This window comes from Dasypus novemcinctus, chromosome 1 (genome assembly GCF_030445035.2).
Source record: "Dasypus novemcinctus isolate mDasNov1 chromosome 1, mDasNov1.1.hap2, whole genome shotgun sequence".
NCBI classification, from domain to species: domain Eukaryota; kingdom Metazoa; phylum Chordata; class Mammalia; order Cingulata; family Dasypodidae; genus Dasypus; species Dasypus novemcinctus.
This window is the reverse complement of record NC_080673.1, coordinates 154,702,494-154,716,898: the sequence shown is the minus strand read 5'-3', so window position 1 is coordinate 154,716,898 and position 14,405 is coordinate 154,702,494. Positions and strand designations below refer to the sequence as shown.

General features: G+C 37.9%; 2 protein-coding genes across 3 annotated transcripts in view; one reads left to right on the top strand and one right to left on the bottom strand.

Annotated features, from left to right (window-relative positions):
• Positions 1 to 14,405, bottom strand: part of SCFD2 (sec1 family domain containing 2) — a 502,615-nt gene that overhangs the window by 358,791 nt on the left and 129,419 nt on the right. The window lies entirely within an intron of this gene.
• Positions 2,821 to 4,434, top strand: LOC131278718 (lysine-rich coiled-coil protein 1-like). Its single transcript, XM_058298689.2, has one exon. It carries the CDS (start codon positions 3,150 to 3,152, stop codon positions 3,918 to 3,920), a length of 771 nt encoding a protein of 256 aa, XP_058154672.1. The 5' UTR covers positions 2,821 to 3,149; the 3' UTR covers positions 3,921 to 4,434.

Sequence of the window (14,405 nt, the reverse complement as noted above, 5' to 3'; positions counted from 1 at the left end):
AGAGAAAGTTCTGAAGACTGCAAGAGAAAAGTAACATGTTATGTACAAGGAAGTCCCAACAAGATTAAGCATCAGTTTCTCATCAGAAACCATAGAAGCAAGAAAGCAGTAGGGAAAATATTTAAAGTACTGAAAGAAAACAATTGCCAACCAATTTTCTTATATCTGGAAAGACTACCTTTCACAAATGAGAAAGATATTAAGATATTCACAGATAAACAAAAGCTGGGGGAATTCATTACCACTATACCTGCCTTATGATAAATGCTAAAGGGAGTTCTGCAGTTTAAAAGGAAAGGACACTAGACAGAGGATTGAAACAGTATAAAGAAATTTTAAAAAACCTCTAGTAAATGTAACCATATGGGAAATTATGAATGCCAGTATTAATGTATTGAATTTCTATTATGTAACTGCATTTTTTTCTTCTTATATGTTCTAAACTGCAAAGTCATAAAAAGTAATGATACACCTATGGTTTTGACATACAATGTATAAAGATATAATTTGTAACAAGTACAAGAAAAAGGTGGAGAGATACAGAATTAAAGGAACAGTGTATATGTATGCTATTGAAGTTAAGTTGGTATCAAATCAAACATAATTATTTTATATTCAGGATGTGAAATTTAAGCCTCATAATAACCACAATGAAACTATATGAAAAATGTACATAAAAAGCAACAAGAAAAAAAACAAAAAACAAAGAGAAATGACTGAAAATGGTGTACTATAAAAATTCAAATAAATATGAAAGTAGGCATTAACAGAAGAATTGATGGATAAAAAAGGTATAAGACATACAAAGACCAAATAGCAAAACGGTAGAAGAAAGTCCTTAATATCAGTAGTTACTTTAAATATAAATGGATTAAACTCTCCAGGCAAAAGTCAGCAATTGGTAGAATGATTAAAAACACATGATCCAGTGAGTGACTGTGGCTCAAGCAATTGAGCGCCCATTTACCATTTGTAGGATCTGGATTCAATCCCCAGGACCTCCTGGTAAAAAAAGGAAAAAGGTACCCCAGACCTGTGCAGAAAGGCCTACGTCCCTGCACAGCAAAGCTGCATACCAAAAAAGATAGGAAAAAAAAAAAACACCACCACATGATCCAACTATAAGCTTTCCACAAAAGACATGTTTTGAAAGTGAAAGGATAAAAAATATATATAACATGCAAATAGTAATCAAAAGAGAACAGGAGTTGCTTTACAAACACCAAATAAAATGGACTGTAATTCAAAAACTGTTATGAGGAACAAAGAAGGTCACTATATATTGATAAAGAGGTCAATTCAACAAGAAGACATAAATACACACACACATACATATACTTAAAAGCAGAGCCCTACATGAATATAGGAAGCAAATATTGACATATTTGAAGGGAGAACTGGATGGATCTAGATTAATAGTAGGAGGCATTAATATACCACTTGCAATGGTGGGTAGTACATCTAGACAGAAGATCAATAAGCAAACAGAAAACTTGAGTAATACTATAAACCAACTAGACTTCACAGACATACATAAAATATTTCACCCAACAGCAGCAGAGTACATATTCTTCTCAAGTGCCCACAGATTATTCTCCAAGATAGACTATATGTTAGGTCACAAAACAAGTCCAATAAGAAAAAAGAATTTGAAACCATATTTTGTACCTTCTCACCACAACTAGAAATTAAATACCAGATAGAGAACTAAAAAATTCATAAATATATAGAAGATAAACAACACACTCAAAAAACTAAAGGGTAAAAGAGGAAATGGTTTTTTCTCCTCTCTCTGTATTCATTCTGTTTATAAAGGAATCCAGAAAGAGGATTAAGACTTACCCTGGGACATGCCCTACAAAAGTAACCTAATCAAAAGGCTGTACCTACAATAGCTCCACATCCACAGGAATGGATCAAATTTATTTTTTAAATTTGTTTTTCTGTTTTCTCTGTTTTATTTTTTTGGTGAGAATGGATCAATTTTAAGAACATGATCCTCTGGGGTTCATCCAGCCTCAAATTGCCACAAGACCCCAAACGCAAAAGTTACCCCAAAATAAATGAACTAAAAAATATATATGTATGTTTAAATTTTCACGCAATAGTAATCTTCCTTCTACTCCCAAAATTATTCTATGTGTCCACATTTATGTTTTTATATTTCATGCTTTTCTATGAAAACTAAAGTTAGGAACACAAAGTGAGAAAATATGGGTATCATGTATTCAACAAGATAGAAGAAAACTTCTATATATTTTGGTGAAAGTTATCACTATCCAGGACTGTGAAATCCAAATTTTTCCAATTAAATTTCTTCATTTATTTATATTTTTAAAATTACGAATACAAAAATGTTGCAAGGAAAACAAACTTCAAACAATAATATATTAAACAAACCAGTAACACTAAACAAAACAAACAACTCACTTAAAAAAAAAAAAAAAGGACCAAAGACTACACCATCACTACATGGATTAATGACTAAAAGGAATATTTTGCACTCTGATATAAAACCATGATAAAGATTTTTTGAAAATCCCATGTGAAGAAATTAACACAAATTGCTCCATGTGGCAAGGTAGTTCTCTGCCAATTTCTAACACATCTTTCCCCCTACAATCAGCTTTTTGAATTCTGTTTATCTCATTTGCTACTTTTTTAAGAAAGTAAAATCAGGAGATAGAATTAAGACTAGGTCCCGCCCCGCCTGCTCGGCGGCGGCGGCGGCGGCGGCGGCAGCAGTTGTCTCTGCCTCTCCGCCACCTCCACCCCGGCTCGTGTCCCGGCCGGCGGTGTTGGCGGGGAGGGCGACGGTAGTTTGTAGACGCCCGCCCCTGCCTCGGAGAAGATACCACATCAAATGAATAAAGATTGAAACTTTTTACAGATGCCTTTGTAAAATATATGGAATAGCTACGGTTTGAATCACAAAGGATTTCCCAATTTGAGGTGAATGGGAGTGGAATACTGGACAAAAATAGATTTTATAATCTCTGCATCATGATTTTTGGCTCCCCAGTTGTGGCCCAGTCTCACTGTGTGGGGAAAGTTCATGCTAAAAATCTGAAGCACATGAAGGGCGAATATGATCAGATTTCTCCACCATGTTCTCAGCCTGATAAGGAGAATCCCTTGTTGTCAACCTAATGAAGCATTCAAAGAAAACATATGACTCTTTTCAAGACGAACTTGAAGATTATATCAAAGTGCAGAAAGCCAGAGGCTTAGAGCCAAAGACTTGTTTCAGAAAGATGAGAGAGGACTATTTAGAAACCTATGGGTACAAAGAAGAGGTTGACTCTAGACCCAGATATAGAATGTTTGAGCAAAGACTCCCATCTGAAACTGTCCAGACTTACCGAAGATCATACAATATTTCACAAGCAGTGGAAAACCATTTACCTCAGTGGCTACCAGATCATGACAGCAGACTGAGACCAGACTCTCTGAGCTACTGTCACCTCCCCAGGGACTACTCAGAAAAACCAGTACCCCTGCACGTTAGTCAGCAAGAATATAACTGTGGCTCATATAGTGTAGAATCTGGAGTCTACAAACACCTCTCCTTAGAAAATAGTACCAGTTCCCATCAAGCCAGTCACAAACAGACACATCAGAAGAGAAAAAGGCACCAGGAAGAAGACAGAGAAAAACCAGAGGAGGAGCAGCCCAAGCATAAGAGGAAAAAAAGTTATGAGGAAATAGATTTAGACAAACACAAGAGCATCCAAAGAAAGAAAGAAGAGGTGGAAACAGTCAGTGTCAGTACAGAAAAGATTAAGAATCGAAAAGAGAAAAAAAGCCGAGATGTAGCCTCTAAGAAAGAGGAACGTAAGCGTAGAAAAGAGAAAAAAGAACAAGGCCAAGAAAGGACAGAGGAGGAAATGCTTTGGGACCAGTCTATCCTCGGATTTTGAAGCTATTTATTTGGTTCTCCCAAAGTTGAATTGAAAAAAGTAGTTGAAGGAGTTGATTTCATGAAGTTTGTGTTCATATCACTTTTCTAATATTAACAGGTACTTCAACCTCTAACAAAGGCCACGTGAACAGAAAGTATTTCATATGCTTGCTCCCCAACATGGAAATTACTTTTCCTCATTCTCTAGAAGTATTATTACATTTTTCTTACATATAATTTCCCTTAATGAGAGTGACTCTACTTTTATTCATCAAATTGCTGTGATAGTAGAATTGTTTTCCCTTCAGAGGTCATTTATTTTAAATTGGAGGATTAATAGGCTTTGCAGTATCTATTTCTTGATTGAGTTTGTTTTAGTTTGGGTGGGGTATTTTTATGTTTCTTGGCTTTCTCTATGAAGCAATTTAGACTGATTTTTTTTTTCTTTGTTAAATCTAACTTGCACTATTTTATAGGTTGGAAAGTGAAAAATGAGATATATTATAATAAGTTTAGATTACATATAGTTTTAAAAGTTATCAAAGAATCCTGATATAAAATCAGTTTATATTCTGGAAACATTTATAATAAAGTTCTAATTTCTTAAAAAAAAAAAAAGAATTAAGACTAGTGTTACAGCTTACTGGGTTAGGGGAGAGTCCTATTAAAAACATATGGTATAACCACTACGTAATTGTCCAGCTGTGGATTTTTTTCTGTGCAGCTTTGTAATGACCTAAGTTATCCTAGAATATTCCCATAATGTTTTGTAAAATGACACTGCAACATTACACTGCAAGTTATAAGGTAGGACTGCTTCCTCTGGAAAACTGAGTAAAGCAAGTGATGGGGAGTGCCACATATAGTACTCTTAAAGAATGTCTCTCTTTAAGAGATTTTAATCATTCTTCACTTCAAATGCCAACACATGCAAACAGACAGATGAGCTGACCAACTTCCATTCCGCACACTTCCATTTCTGCTGCGAATCCCTTAACTCTGAAGTTAAGAATAAGAGTAACAGGAGGACACCACTGCAGAGGTATAGCAGTCAAGGTGTGCAAGTGAATCAGGTTTGCCCAAATTCCCAGGCTACTCCAGAACATAACTTGAGTCCCATACCTCAATCAATAATTCACCATGTCACCTTTTGAAAGTGGAAAAAACAGAAAATGAAAGAAAACCTTCACCCATGCCCAACCTCTAATGTCTTATGTTAAGACAACTCTTACCATGCTCAGAATCCTTAAGTCAGAAGTGAAGCAGTAATGTCCTCTAGTACTCAGCTGGCCTAGACATAGGATTCCTACACAGACTTGGTTTCTCCAAGGCTGACTAAAATTTAAAACAAAAGAAAAAATCAGCATGATAACTCCTCATTCTCAGGAACCCAGACACTTAAAAACGAAAAAAAATTTTTTTTTAAAATCCCAGTAACTATTGGCATGGTCAGCATGACACAAACAGAGGAAATGGCACAGAACTAAAGATTCAGTCAGGATAGGCAAACAAGCAAGCCAGAAGGGCTGTACACTTCTTCTTTATCCCAAAATGAAGACCCAACTAGATGTCTTTGAGTCTAAATGTGCATTAAGCCTATGAATTAGTGATGGTTCTCCAGAGAAACAGACTGACAGGATATATATGTATGTAAACATTAAGAAATTTATTATAGGAATTGGCTCACAACCATGGGATGGGCAAGTCTGATTCAATAGGGCAGGCTGCAAGTTGGTAACTCTGATGAAGGTTTCAGTGAATTCCCCAGGAAAAGTGTGCTGGCTGAAGTAGAGATGGAAATTCTTCTTTTTTTTTTTTTTTTAAAGATTTATTTATTTCTCTCTCCTCCTCCCCCCCACCCCAGTTGTCTGTTCTCTGTGTCTATTTGCTACATCTTCTTTGTCCCCTTCTGTTGTTGTCAACGGCACGGGAATCTATGTTTCTTTTTGTTGTATTATCTTGTTGTGTCAGCTCTCCGTATGTGCGGCGCCATTCCTGGGCAGGCTGCACTTTCTTTTGCGCTGGGCGGCTCTCCTTATGGGGCGCACTCCTTGAGTGTGGGGCTCCCCTACACGGGGGACACCCCTGTGTGGCAGGGCACTCCTTGCGCGCATCAGCGCTGCGCATGGGCCAGCTCCACACGGGTCAAGGAGGCCCAGGGCTTGAACCCGGACCTCCCATGTGGTAGACGGACGCCCTAACCACTGGGCCAAGTCCGCCGCCAGAAATTCTTCTTTATGACTACTAAAATCATCAATTCTCTTTAAAAGGCCTTCAACTAATTAGATGAGACTTCTCTTATTGCTAAAGGCAATCTCTTTTGTTGATTGTAGATGTAATCAGCCATAGATATAATCAACCTACTGATGATTTAAATCCATGAAATACCATCACAGAAACAATCAGGCCAGTGCTTCCTTGGCCAAACTGAACACCATAACCTAGCCAAGTTACACAGGAACTTAACCATCACAGTCTGTCTTTGAAACTTTCCTGGTAGACCCACAAAATGCTAAGAACCAAAATAAAATTGTTAGCCTTGAATTTACTTTGCCTGATTACTGACTCTGGTTTCCAGCTGGAATAACATATGACATCATTGCTTCTAAGACAAACCCAGTTTAAAAGCAATGGTTTACATAGTCTGTAAGTACGACTTTCACTTTCCAGTCAGATGCTTGGTATAAATTCAATGAACTCCAAAACTGGCAACATGCCATCTGTGGGCAAAGGGAACAAGAAGTTTGTGGATGCTTTTTTCTCTATGTTCCATCTGTCTTTCTCTTTTACGATTCAAAATGACAATACCTTAGTATGATGGAGAGAACAACATTAAAATATATTTAAATCTATTAAAATATTCTGCAAGATGAAAGTGAAATCAAGATGATATATCCTTATGGAGGAATGTGTAAGCCACATAAGGTTTCAATAAAAGGCTTGCTGAGGAGTAAAACTCAAGATGAAAATCAATTCTGGATGTGAAATTTCTAGATATATCAAAGAAAAATAAATTAGTGGAAAATGTTGTATTTTAGTGATCCTGGTACCCATAGAGAAAGATATCAATTTAAAGGCATACAAATTGAACATTTCATTAATAATTTGTGTAAACCCTGTAGTGTTTGAAAGCTTTTTATCCTAATGCCTGAGAATGAGTTTGAGGATCATAAAAAGAAAGGAGACAATAGTCATTTTCATGCCTAGCCCCAGGACAAATATTTCAGTACCAGTTTTATTTAATTATTTATCCAACCTCTTCTATACAGCCCTTGAGTTTGAGTCAGCAATGCAAGAAATTTATTTATGAAACGGTTGTTGAAAATCTAGGACTTATATTTCTCACAGAGGCAATACTGTAAATGGAGTATCAAATACTAAGACCAACCTAGAAAATTCTACTTGTCCTATATCCAAATAGTAGTATTGAACTGTCATCTAATCCATATGACAAAATAAACTGTATTCTCATTCATTTTTATAATTTCACTGTCCAGCAAACAGCATGTACTCAATAGATTGTTGTTACATGGAATGGAATGGAATATTCTTCTTTAGGAAGGCTTTTTCCTAACACCATCTGGAAATGGCACCTCTCTTGGCAAAAGAGTAGAGCACAAGGGCTTCTCTGGAGAAGAGAAGATTTATGTTTCTAAGAACTAGTAGTATATTAATTCTCTATATCTGTAGATGAGTGAGTGTCTCTCCAGGTGTTCTGAATTGTAGGAAAGAAAAAAAAAAGTAGATGTCTTATCAACTAGCAAAAGTTTAATCATAGGAGACCCTGAGGACCCAATATGTTAGGCCACTCAAATCTCTTTAATTCCAAAATGTCCTTTATCTGGGACTTTTTTCAAGAAATTTCCTCAGGGAAGTGGACTTGGCCCAGTGGTTAGGGCGTCCATCTACCACATGGGAGGTCTGCAGTTCAAACCCCGGGCCTCCTTGACCCGTGTGGAGCTGGCCCATGTGCAGTGCTGATGCATGCAAGGAGTGCCGTGCCACGCAGAGGTGTCCCCCCTGTAGGGGAGCCCCACGCGCAAGGAGTGCGCCCCATAAGGAGAGCTGCCCAGCGCGAAAGAAAGTGTAGCCTGCCCAGGAACTGCGCCGCACACATGGAGAACTGACACAACAAGATGACACAACAAAAAGAAACACAGATTCCCGTGCCGCTGACAACAACAGAAGCAGACAAAGAACACACAGCAAATAGACCCAGAGAACAGACAGCCGGCGGGGGTGGGGGGGGGGTGCGGGGAAGGGGAGAGAAATAAATAAAAATAAAAAGTTTAAAAATTAAAAATTAAAAAAAAAAAACTAAAAAAAAAAAAGAAATTTCCTCAAAAAACTATTAGAAATCTAACAACTTAGTGTTGTATTAAAATAGGTTAAATCTATTTTGGTGGGGGAGAGGGAGAGGTTTTAATTATCTATTATTCTTTGTACATTGCAAATTTCCCAAAACATGTAGGTGTCATAAGCATCATCAGATTTTTTTTAAATTAAAAAAACGAAAGGAGATTAGTATTTCTAAGCTCTTACTCCTGTCCCTGGAACACAGCAGGCCAAAATGCTCCAGCATTATAAATTGGACTCCCGCTAGGGTTCAGACAGGTCCAAGTGAGTCTGGATAACTGGAGGGACTAGCCCACTATGACTATATTTATGTGAAGGCCTCAGGCTCTTCCTAGGAAAGAATTTGTGCTTTGGGAAGAAAACTGAAATTCCCAAGTTTGATCAAGGGTAGTAGGTCAAAGCTGGAGGGGACAGGTGATTTTGAGCACAGTTCTGTGTCTGTCTTATATTCCCCCCATTGTCTCTGCTCCAGGACCCTGGTCCTTGCCCCATGGATTCCTTCTTGAATTCTAGGAAGAGATAGTGTAACAAAATGAAATAGCATTTCCTAAAACCTCTGCTGGGCTTTTGAGACCATTAGGCAGTCCTGCTTGTAACTTTTGAACCTAGTGGACACACGGTGGATAAAGGAGGCATCCCCCTAGCCCATCAGAGGTGTCTGCTGGAGCCCAGAAAACTGGCACCAAGAACTGAGAGGACGTCTTGATAGTGTCTAGGCGCAGGGGTCTGCCAGGCAGATTTTATTGTAGGGATAGAGGAGAGAAGGAAAACAGTAGCCACATGGTCACTAAGAGAATTTCCTAAGCACACCTAGATCACCTCTCTAACAATGTCAGGTCTATTTGGGATTCATTTGTTGGAGATCTTAGAGTGTCACTATATGGTCCCCTGAGGCATAGTCTGGGGAACAGGCCAGGTGAGGCAGGGCCACCAAAACAGGTTAGATCTCCATTCACTATTTCCAAATATCCCAGAATCCGGTGATGTTTAAAAGCACAATCATGGAGACAATTCATTGCATTGATCACTTCCCCAACAGATGATAAAAATTTTGACCAGACCAGAACTGCAAGACTCATAGCACAAACTCCTATGATGAACATGCAACAAAAGATTCCCACATGAATTAGAATGCAGTTTGGCTGCTATTACAAAGACCTAAATTAATTATAGTGGCTTAAATAAGATAGGAATTTATTGTTGCTCACATAAAGTCCAGGTAGGTGGTTCAGGGCTAGTATGGTGTTTCCACCATCATCATCAGAAACCCAACCATGATTCTTCCATTTGTTCAAACATCCTACACCACACCATTCTGTCATGATCTACCACGACCACTCCTGCTTCAGCCATGCTGACTGTACATAGGAAGAAAGTGGTAAAGGGTAGGCACAGCCTGAAAGAGGCCTACCTCACTTCTACTCACATCTCATTGGCTAGAACTTGGTCACATATAGCTGCAAGGGTCACTGGAAAGCATGGCCATTATTTTGGGAGGCCATGTGCAATATAAAAAGATGAGAATGGGAAATGTGAACATAAAGAAGCCTCTGTCCTAATAGCCATAACAAGAGATCCCTTTGGACTCCAGTAAATCACCCGTTTATCCATTTATTGCAGGTACCAATATATAAACAGTAAGCTTCATTTTATAACACACTTTTCAAATTCCTGCAGATGAGCAGTTACATCTGCTATGCAAGCGTGGGCATAAAGATTCTACATTCTGGGACATACTCGTGGATAAGGTGAGCAAGTTTCCTACTCTTACTTATCTTATAATCTAAGACAGAGAGATAATGAATATGTAAAAAAGCAAATATAAATAGAGTGACACAGAAAGGTACTCAGGAAATACTGTCCTGAGGAGATGTCATTGAGATTTGATGGGGGCTATGCAAAGAACTGAGAAGAGAGCTTTCCAGTCAGAGGGACTAGCAACTGTAAAAGCCCTAAAGCATCCTATTTGTCAGAATTCAAGTTGCCTCAGCTCTAGTTTTCTTTACTTAAGCCTGTTACGTGTGGTAAGGGAGTGTGTATATGTCTTAGTGTACGTGGTCAGGTAAGGGAGAGCCATAACACTAATGCTGGAGCTATTATTTAACAGCTAAGGATAATGTGGGACACTCCAAAGCCATGAAGAAAGAAGGCCTGGAACAATCTATAGCGAGAAGAAAACACAAATGGTTAATGAAATTGAGAGACACAGCAAAGCCTTTGTATTCAAAAGTTATTTTTCTTCACTTGTTCTAAATAATGCTTCTTGGTGTGTAGACTTCTTAAATAAATTAACTAATTTCAGTTATATTCTAACAAAATTTTAATTCAAAATAAGTAATCAGTAACTGTGAATGAAAGGTCTTACATATTTTTTTATCAAAATGAGTTATATATTCAGCAGGTAAAAAATAAGCAAATTCAAGTACGAAAGAATTATACATTTCTATTCCTTTAAAATGCTAATTATGGTCATATTTCAACCAGCATAATATGTCGCAACTTTCAAAAATTTAAAGGCACTATTTTTATATTGAAAATACTGCACAACCTGTATCTCCCTAAGGGCCAAGATAAGTCAAGGTATGCTTGAGCTTTCAGTAACCTACTCATTAAAATCTTCCTGATCTAAGAGTTTACAATGCCAACCTAAGAGATCATCCCCAAAGCATTTTTGTCACAAAGCAAACTGGAGGAAAGTTCAGAAACACTTAAATAATTACACTGTATTCACAGCATATTCCAATAGTTCCAAAGTTCCCTGACAAAAGACCACCTCATTAACTTACAAGAGGTTCTACAGTGAGCTGAATACCCCAAGTCACACACATAGCCATTGAAAGTAACCAGCCATTCAAATGCCCCTTTACCCCACTGGCATTGCCAACACAGCAGAGTCAGGAAGAAACCAAGTCAGGCCCAAGTCATCCACCTCCTATCTTCAAAACTCCATTTCATTGGCTCTAAGAAACCATTGACGATAACACACATCATTGGTCTATAAAAGTACTGCAATTAAACAGAAAATATGCTATTGGTTTTAGGACACATCTCAATTCCAGAAATGTTGAATATGAAAAAAAAAATGTGTATTTGAGAGTCAATTTGAAATGTTAATATTCTTTTGACCAAATCTGCTTTTTATTTTCAGAATGGAAAATGACTTTCACTATTTGCAATACAATCCTCAAAAAAGAAAAACTGCCTGCATTAAATCACTATCTCCCTGATTCCAACCTCTCCTTTTTACACTGTTAACTACAAATGTCCAGAGAGATAACTTATAAATCCCAAATTAACTCTTCTCCCAAAAGATTTAAGACATTCATTTACAACAACAGCTGATTACTCTTGAGCTTTCCAAGGGAGTTACCAAAAAAATAGCACCCCTCTTCCCAGTCCTGGTTCTCAACAAATTAGAAGTAACTGACAGTGGCGAGAATGGCTGGTGGGAGGCTAGGTCTGTGAGCTGAGTGGCTTTTCAACACGGAGCTCCAGAATCAGGCAGCCTTATCTTCCAGGTCAAGGCAAGCCAGACCAGGGCAAGACACCGATGAAAAAGGAGACCATAGTGCCTGGCCGTGAAGGGCTGAGCGCATGCTCCCTATAACCCCCTTGCTCTAAAGAGTAAGAAGAGTGGGGAAAGAGCAAAGGGCTGCCCCATAACAAGGTCAAATTCTGACTACATTACTTTCCTAGGGCTGCTGTAAAAAGGTACACAAATTTGGTGGCTTACACAACAGAAATAAATTCTCCCACAGTTCTGGAGGCTAGGAGTCTGAAATGAAGGTGTTTGCTCCCTCCAAAGACTTAAGAATCCTTGCTTGCCTCTTCTAGCTTCTGGAGGTTGCTGCCAGTCCTGGCTTGAGGCAGCAGAACTCCATTCTCTGCCTCCGTCTTCACGTGGCCATCTTCCTTCTGACTCTGTATCTATTTTCTCTGCTTTTAAGGACACCAGTTATTGGACTAGGAGCCACCCTAAGATCACCTTATCTTAACTAAATACCTCTGTAAAGACCATATTTCCAAATAAGATGACATACAGAAGTTCCACAGGGACATGACAGGGACATGGACATGGAATTTGGGGAGATGGGGGACACTCCCCAATTTCAAGCCAGGATACTGACCCTGCAGGAGCTGAGCAGCATAGCACTCACTGCAGGCAGGGCTCATCCTAAAAGACAAGAGGCAGAGTTGGGCCCGTTCAATTTTCTCAAATTTACCAACCAGATAAAACATTCCCTTCCCTAGGACAGAAGGGAGCAAAAGGTCAGAAAGAGGCCAAGAGCGTGCTGAGGAATACCCCTCTTCATGGAAACCAGGAATGGAGAAAAGTTGTTCTCTAATATTTGCTTCTGTCATTTTTTACGTAATATCGTGAAAACCAAGAGCCACAAGTTTCCTTCTTGGGAAAAATCTTATCGAGTCTTTTCCAAATCTGTAAACAACCCTCAGGTCTGATCTTGGAATCACCTTCATCTGCCTCTTCCTTCACTCTTTTTCCAGATGATACCACTGGTACTTGTATTATGTGAGTAATGCCTTTTGTATATTCTCACCTAGATTTTATTCACCTAGATTTTAAGAACGAGGCCATCACTTAGGAGAAGAGGCAACACACCACAGTGCTCAACTACTCTTAATATCAAGTCAGTCCCTTGCCTGCAGAGAAGCAGAGTGGTAGAACTTTCTTCTTTCCCGAAAAGCTCGATCCTAACTTTATAAAGGGATGAGAACAGATATTATAAAATAGGAACTCCCAGGGTGTTAGCAAAGTCAGGAATGCCTCTGAAATGAGTCATTATATTTCCAAACCAAGCCATATGGTTTGGGAGCTAATGGAAACAAGAGGACACTGAGAAAGTAAGATACAATTTTGTTTATAAGACTAGCAAACATAGTTATTTAACATATAAACTTGGTTAACTACAGCAATATTTTGAAATTTAGTATATCATTAAAAAACTAATTTACCTATTAAAAATTACTTTGGTGACTAACAAAATTACCTAATAAAATAGGCAATGCCTATTTTTCATTGCAATGACAGATAAAATCTAAAACTATGGTAATATTTTACTTGGATTATCTTGAGTGGCTTTAAAATTCAACAATATGGTATTTAAAAATCAGTTTCCAAGTTGGATTTTTAAAAACTTATAAATGTATATTCTGCCTAAAGAAATAACTGAAGTTGGATGATCCTTACATATTTATAAAGTACTTTTTAGGAAGTATAAACACAGCTGTTCCTTTCGCTACATGGTTTGCTATTGTTTTACAACCACAATAAATTATGGTCAATGAAAGATTTTTCTTCATGACAACATAAAAATATCATCTATATATTAAAGAAACATTGGGATTTAAGGAAAACACTATTAAACATTATTGATCTGGGTTGAAATTTGTCTCCCCAAAAGAAACATCCAAGTTCTACCCTTTGGTATGTGCCCTTATTTGGAAATAGGATCTTTGAAGACGCTGTTAGTTAAGATGAGGCCAAAATGGTTTGGGGTAGGCCCTAATCCAACATGGCTGGTGTCCTTATAAAAGGGGAGCAGAGGCAGAGGAGGAGAGAATGCCCAGTGAAAAGGACACACGGGGAGAACTGAAGACACCAAGCCCAAGGTTTGCTGGCAGGCATGAGCAGCTATGGAGAGGCCAGGAAGGATTCTCCCCTACAGATTTAGAGCTTCTAGCCCCCAGAACTGTGAGACAATAAATGTCTGTTCTTTTAAGCCATTCAGTTTGTGGTACTTTGTTACAACAGCCCTAGGAAACTGAGACAGTTATTATATCAAACACTATAAAATAAGGGGACATTTTCCTAAGTCATGGTTTCATTGTTTCTTAATATATTTTAATTTAGGGAAATAAAATCTAGGTAAGAATATACCAAAGGCATCCCTCGCTTAAGTTGAAATTTGTAATATTTTTGCATCAACCAAAGAATAAATAGAAATAATTATTATTTATCGAGACAAGCAATTGTATTAAGTGATGTACCTATATATCCATTCAATTCTGACAGTAACACTAGGAGGTAAGAACTTATTCCCTATTTAGATGAGGAAACTAAGGAAAACTTTCTCACTACATTTTTTTAAAAAAAGAGTTTTTTTATATTCTACCATTAAATTAAAAA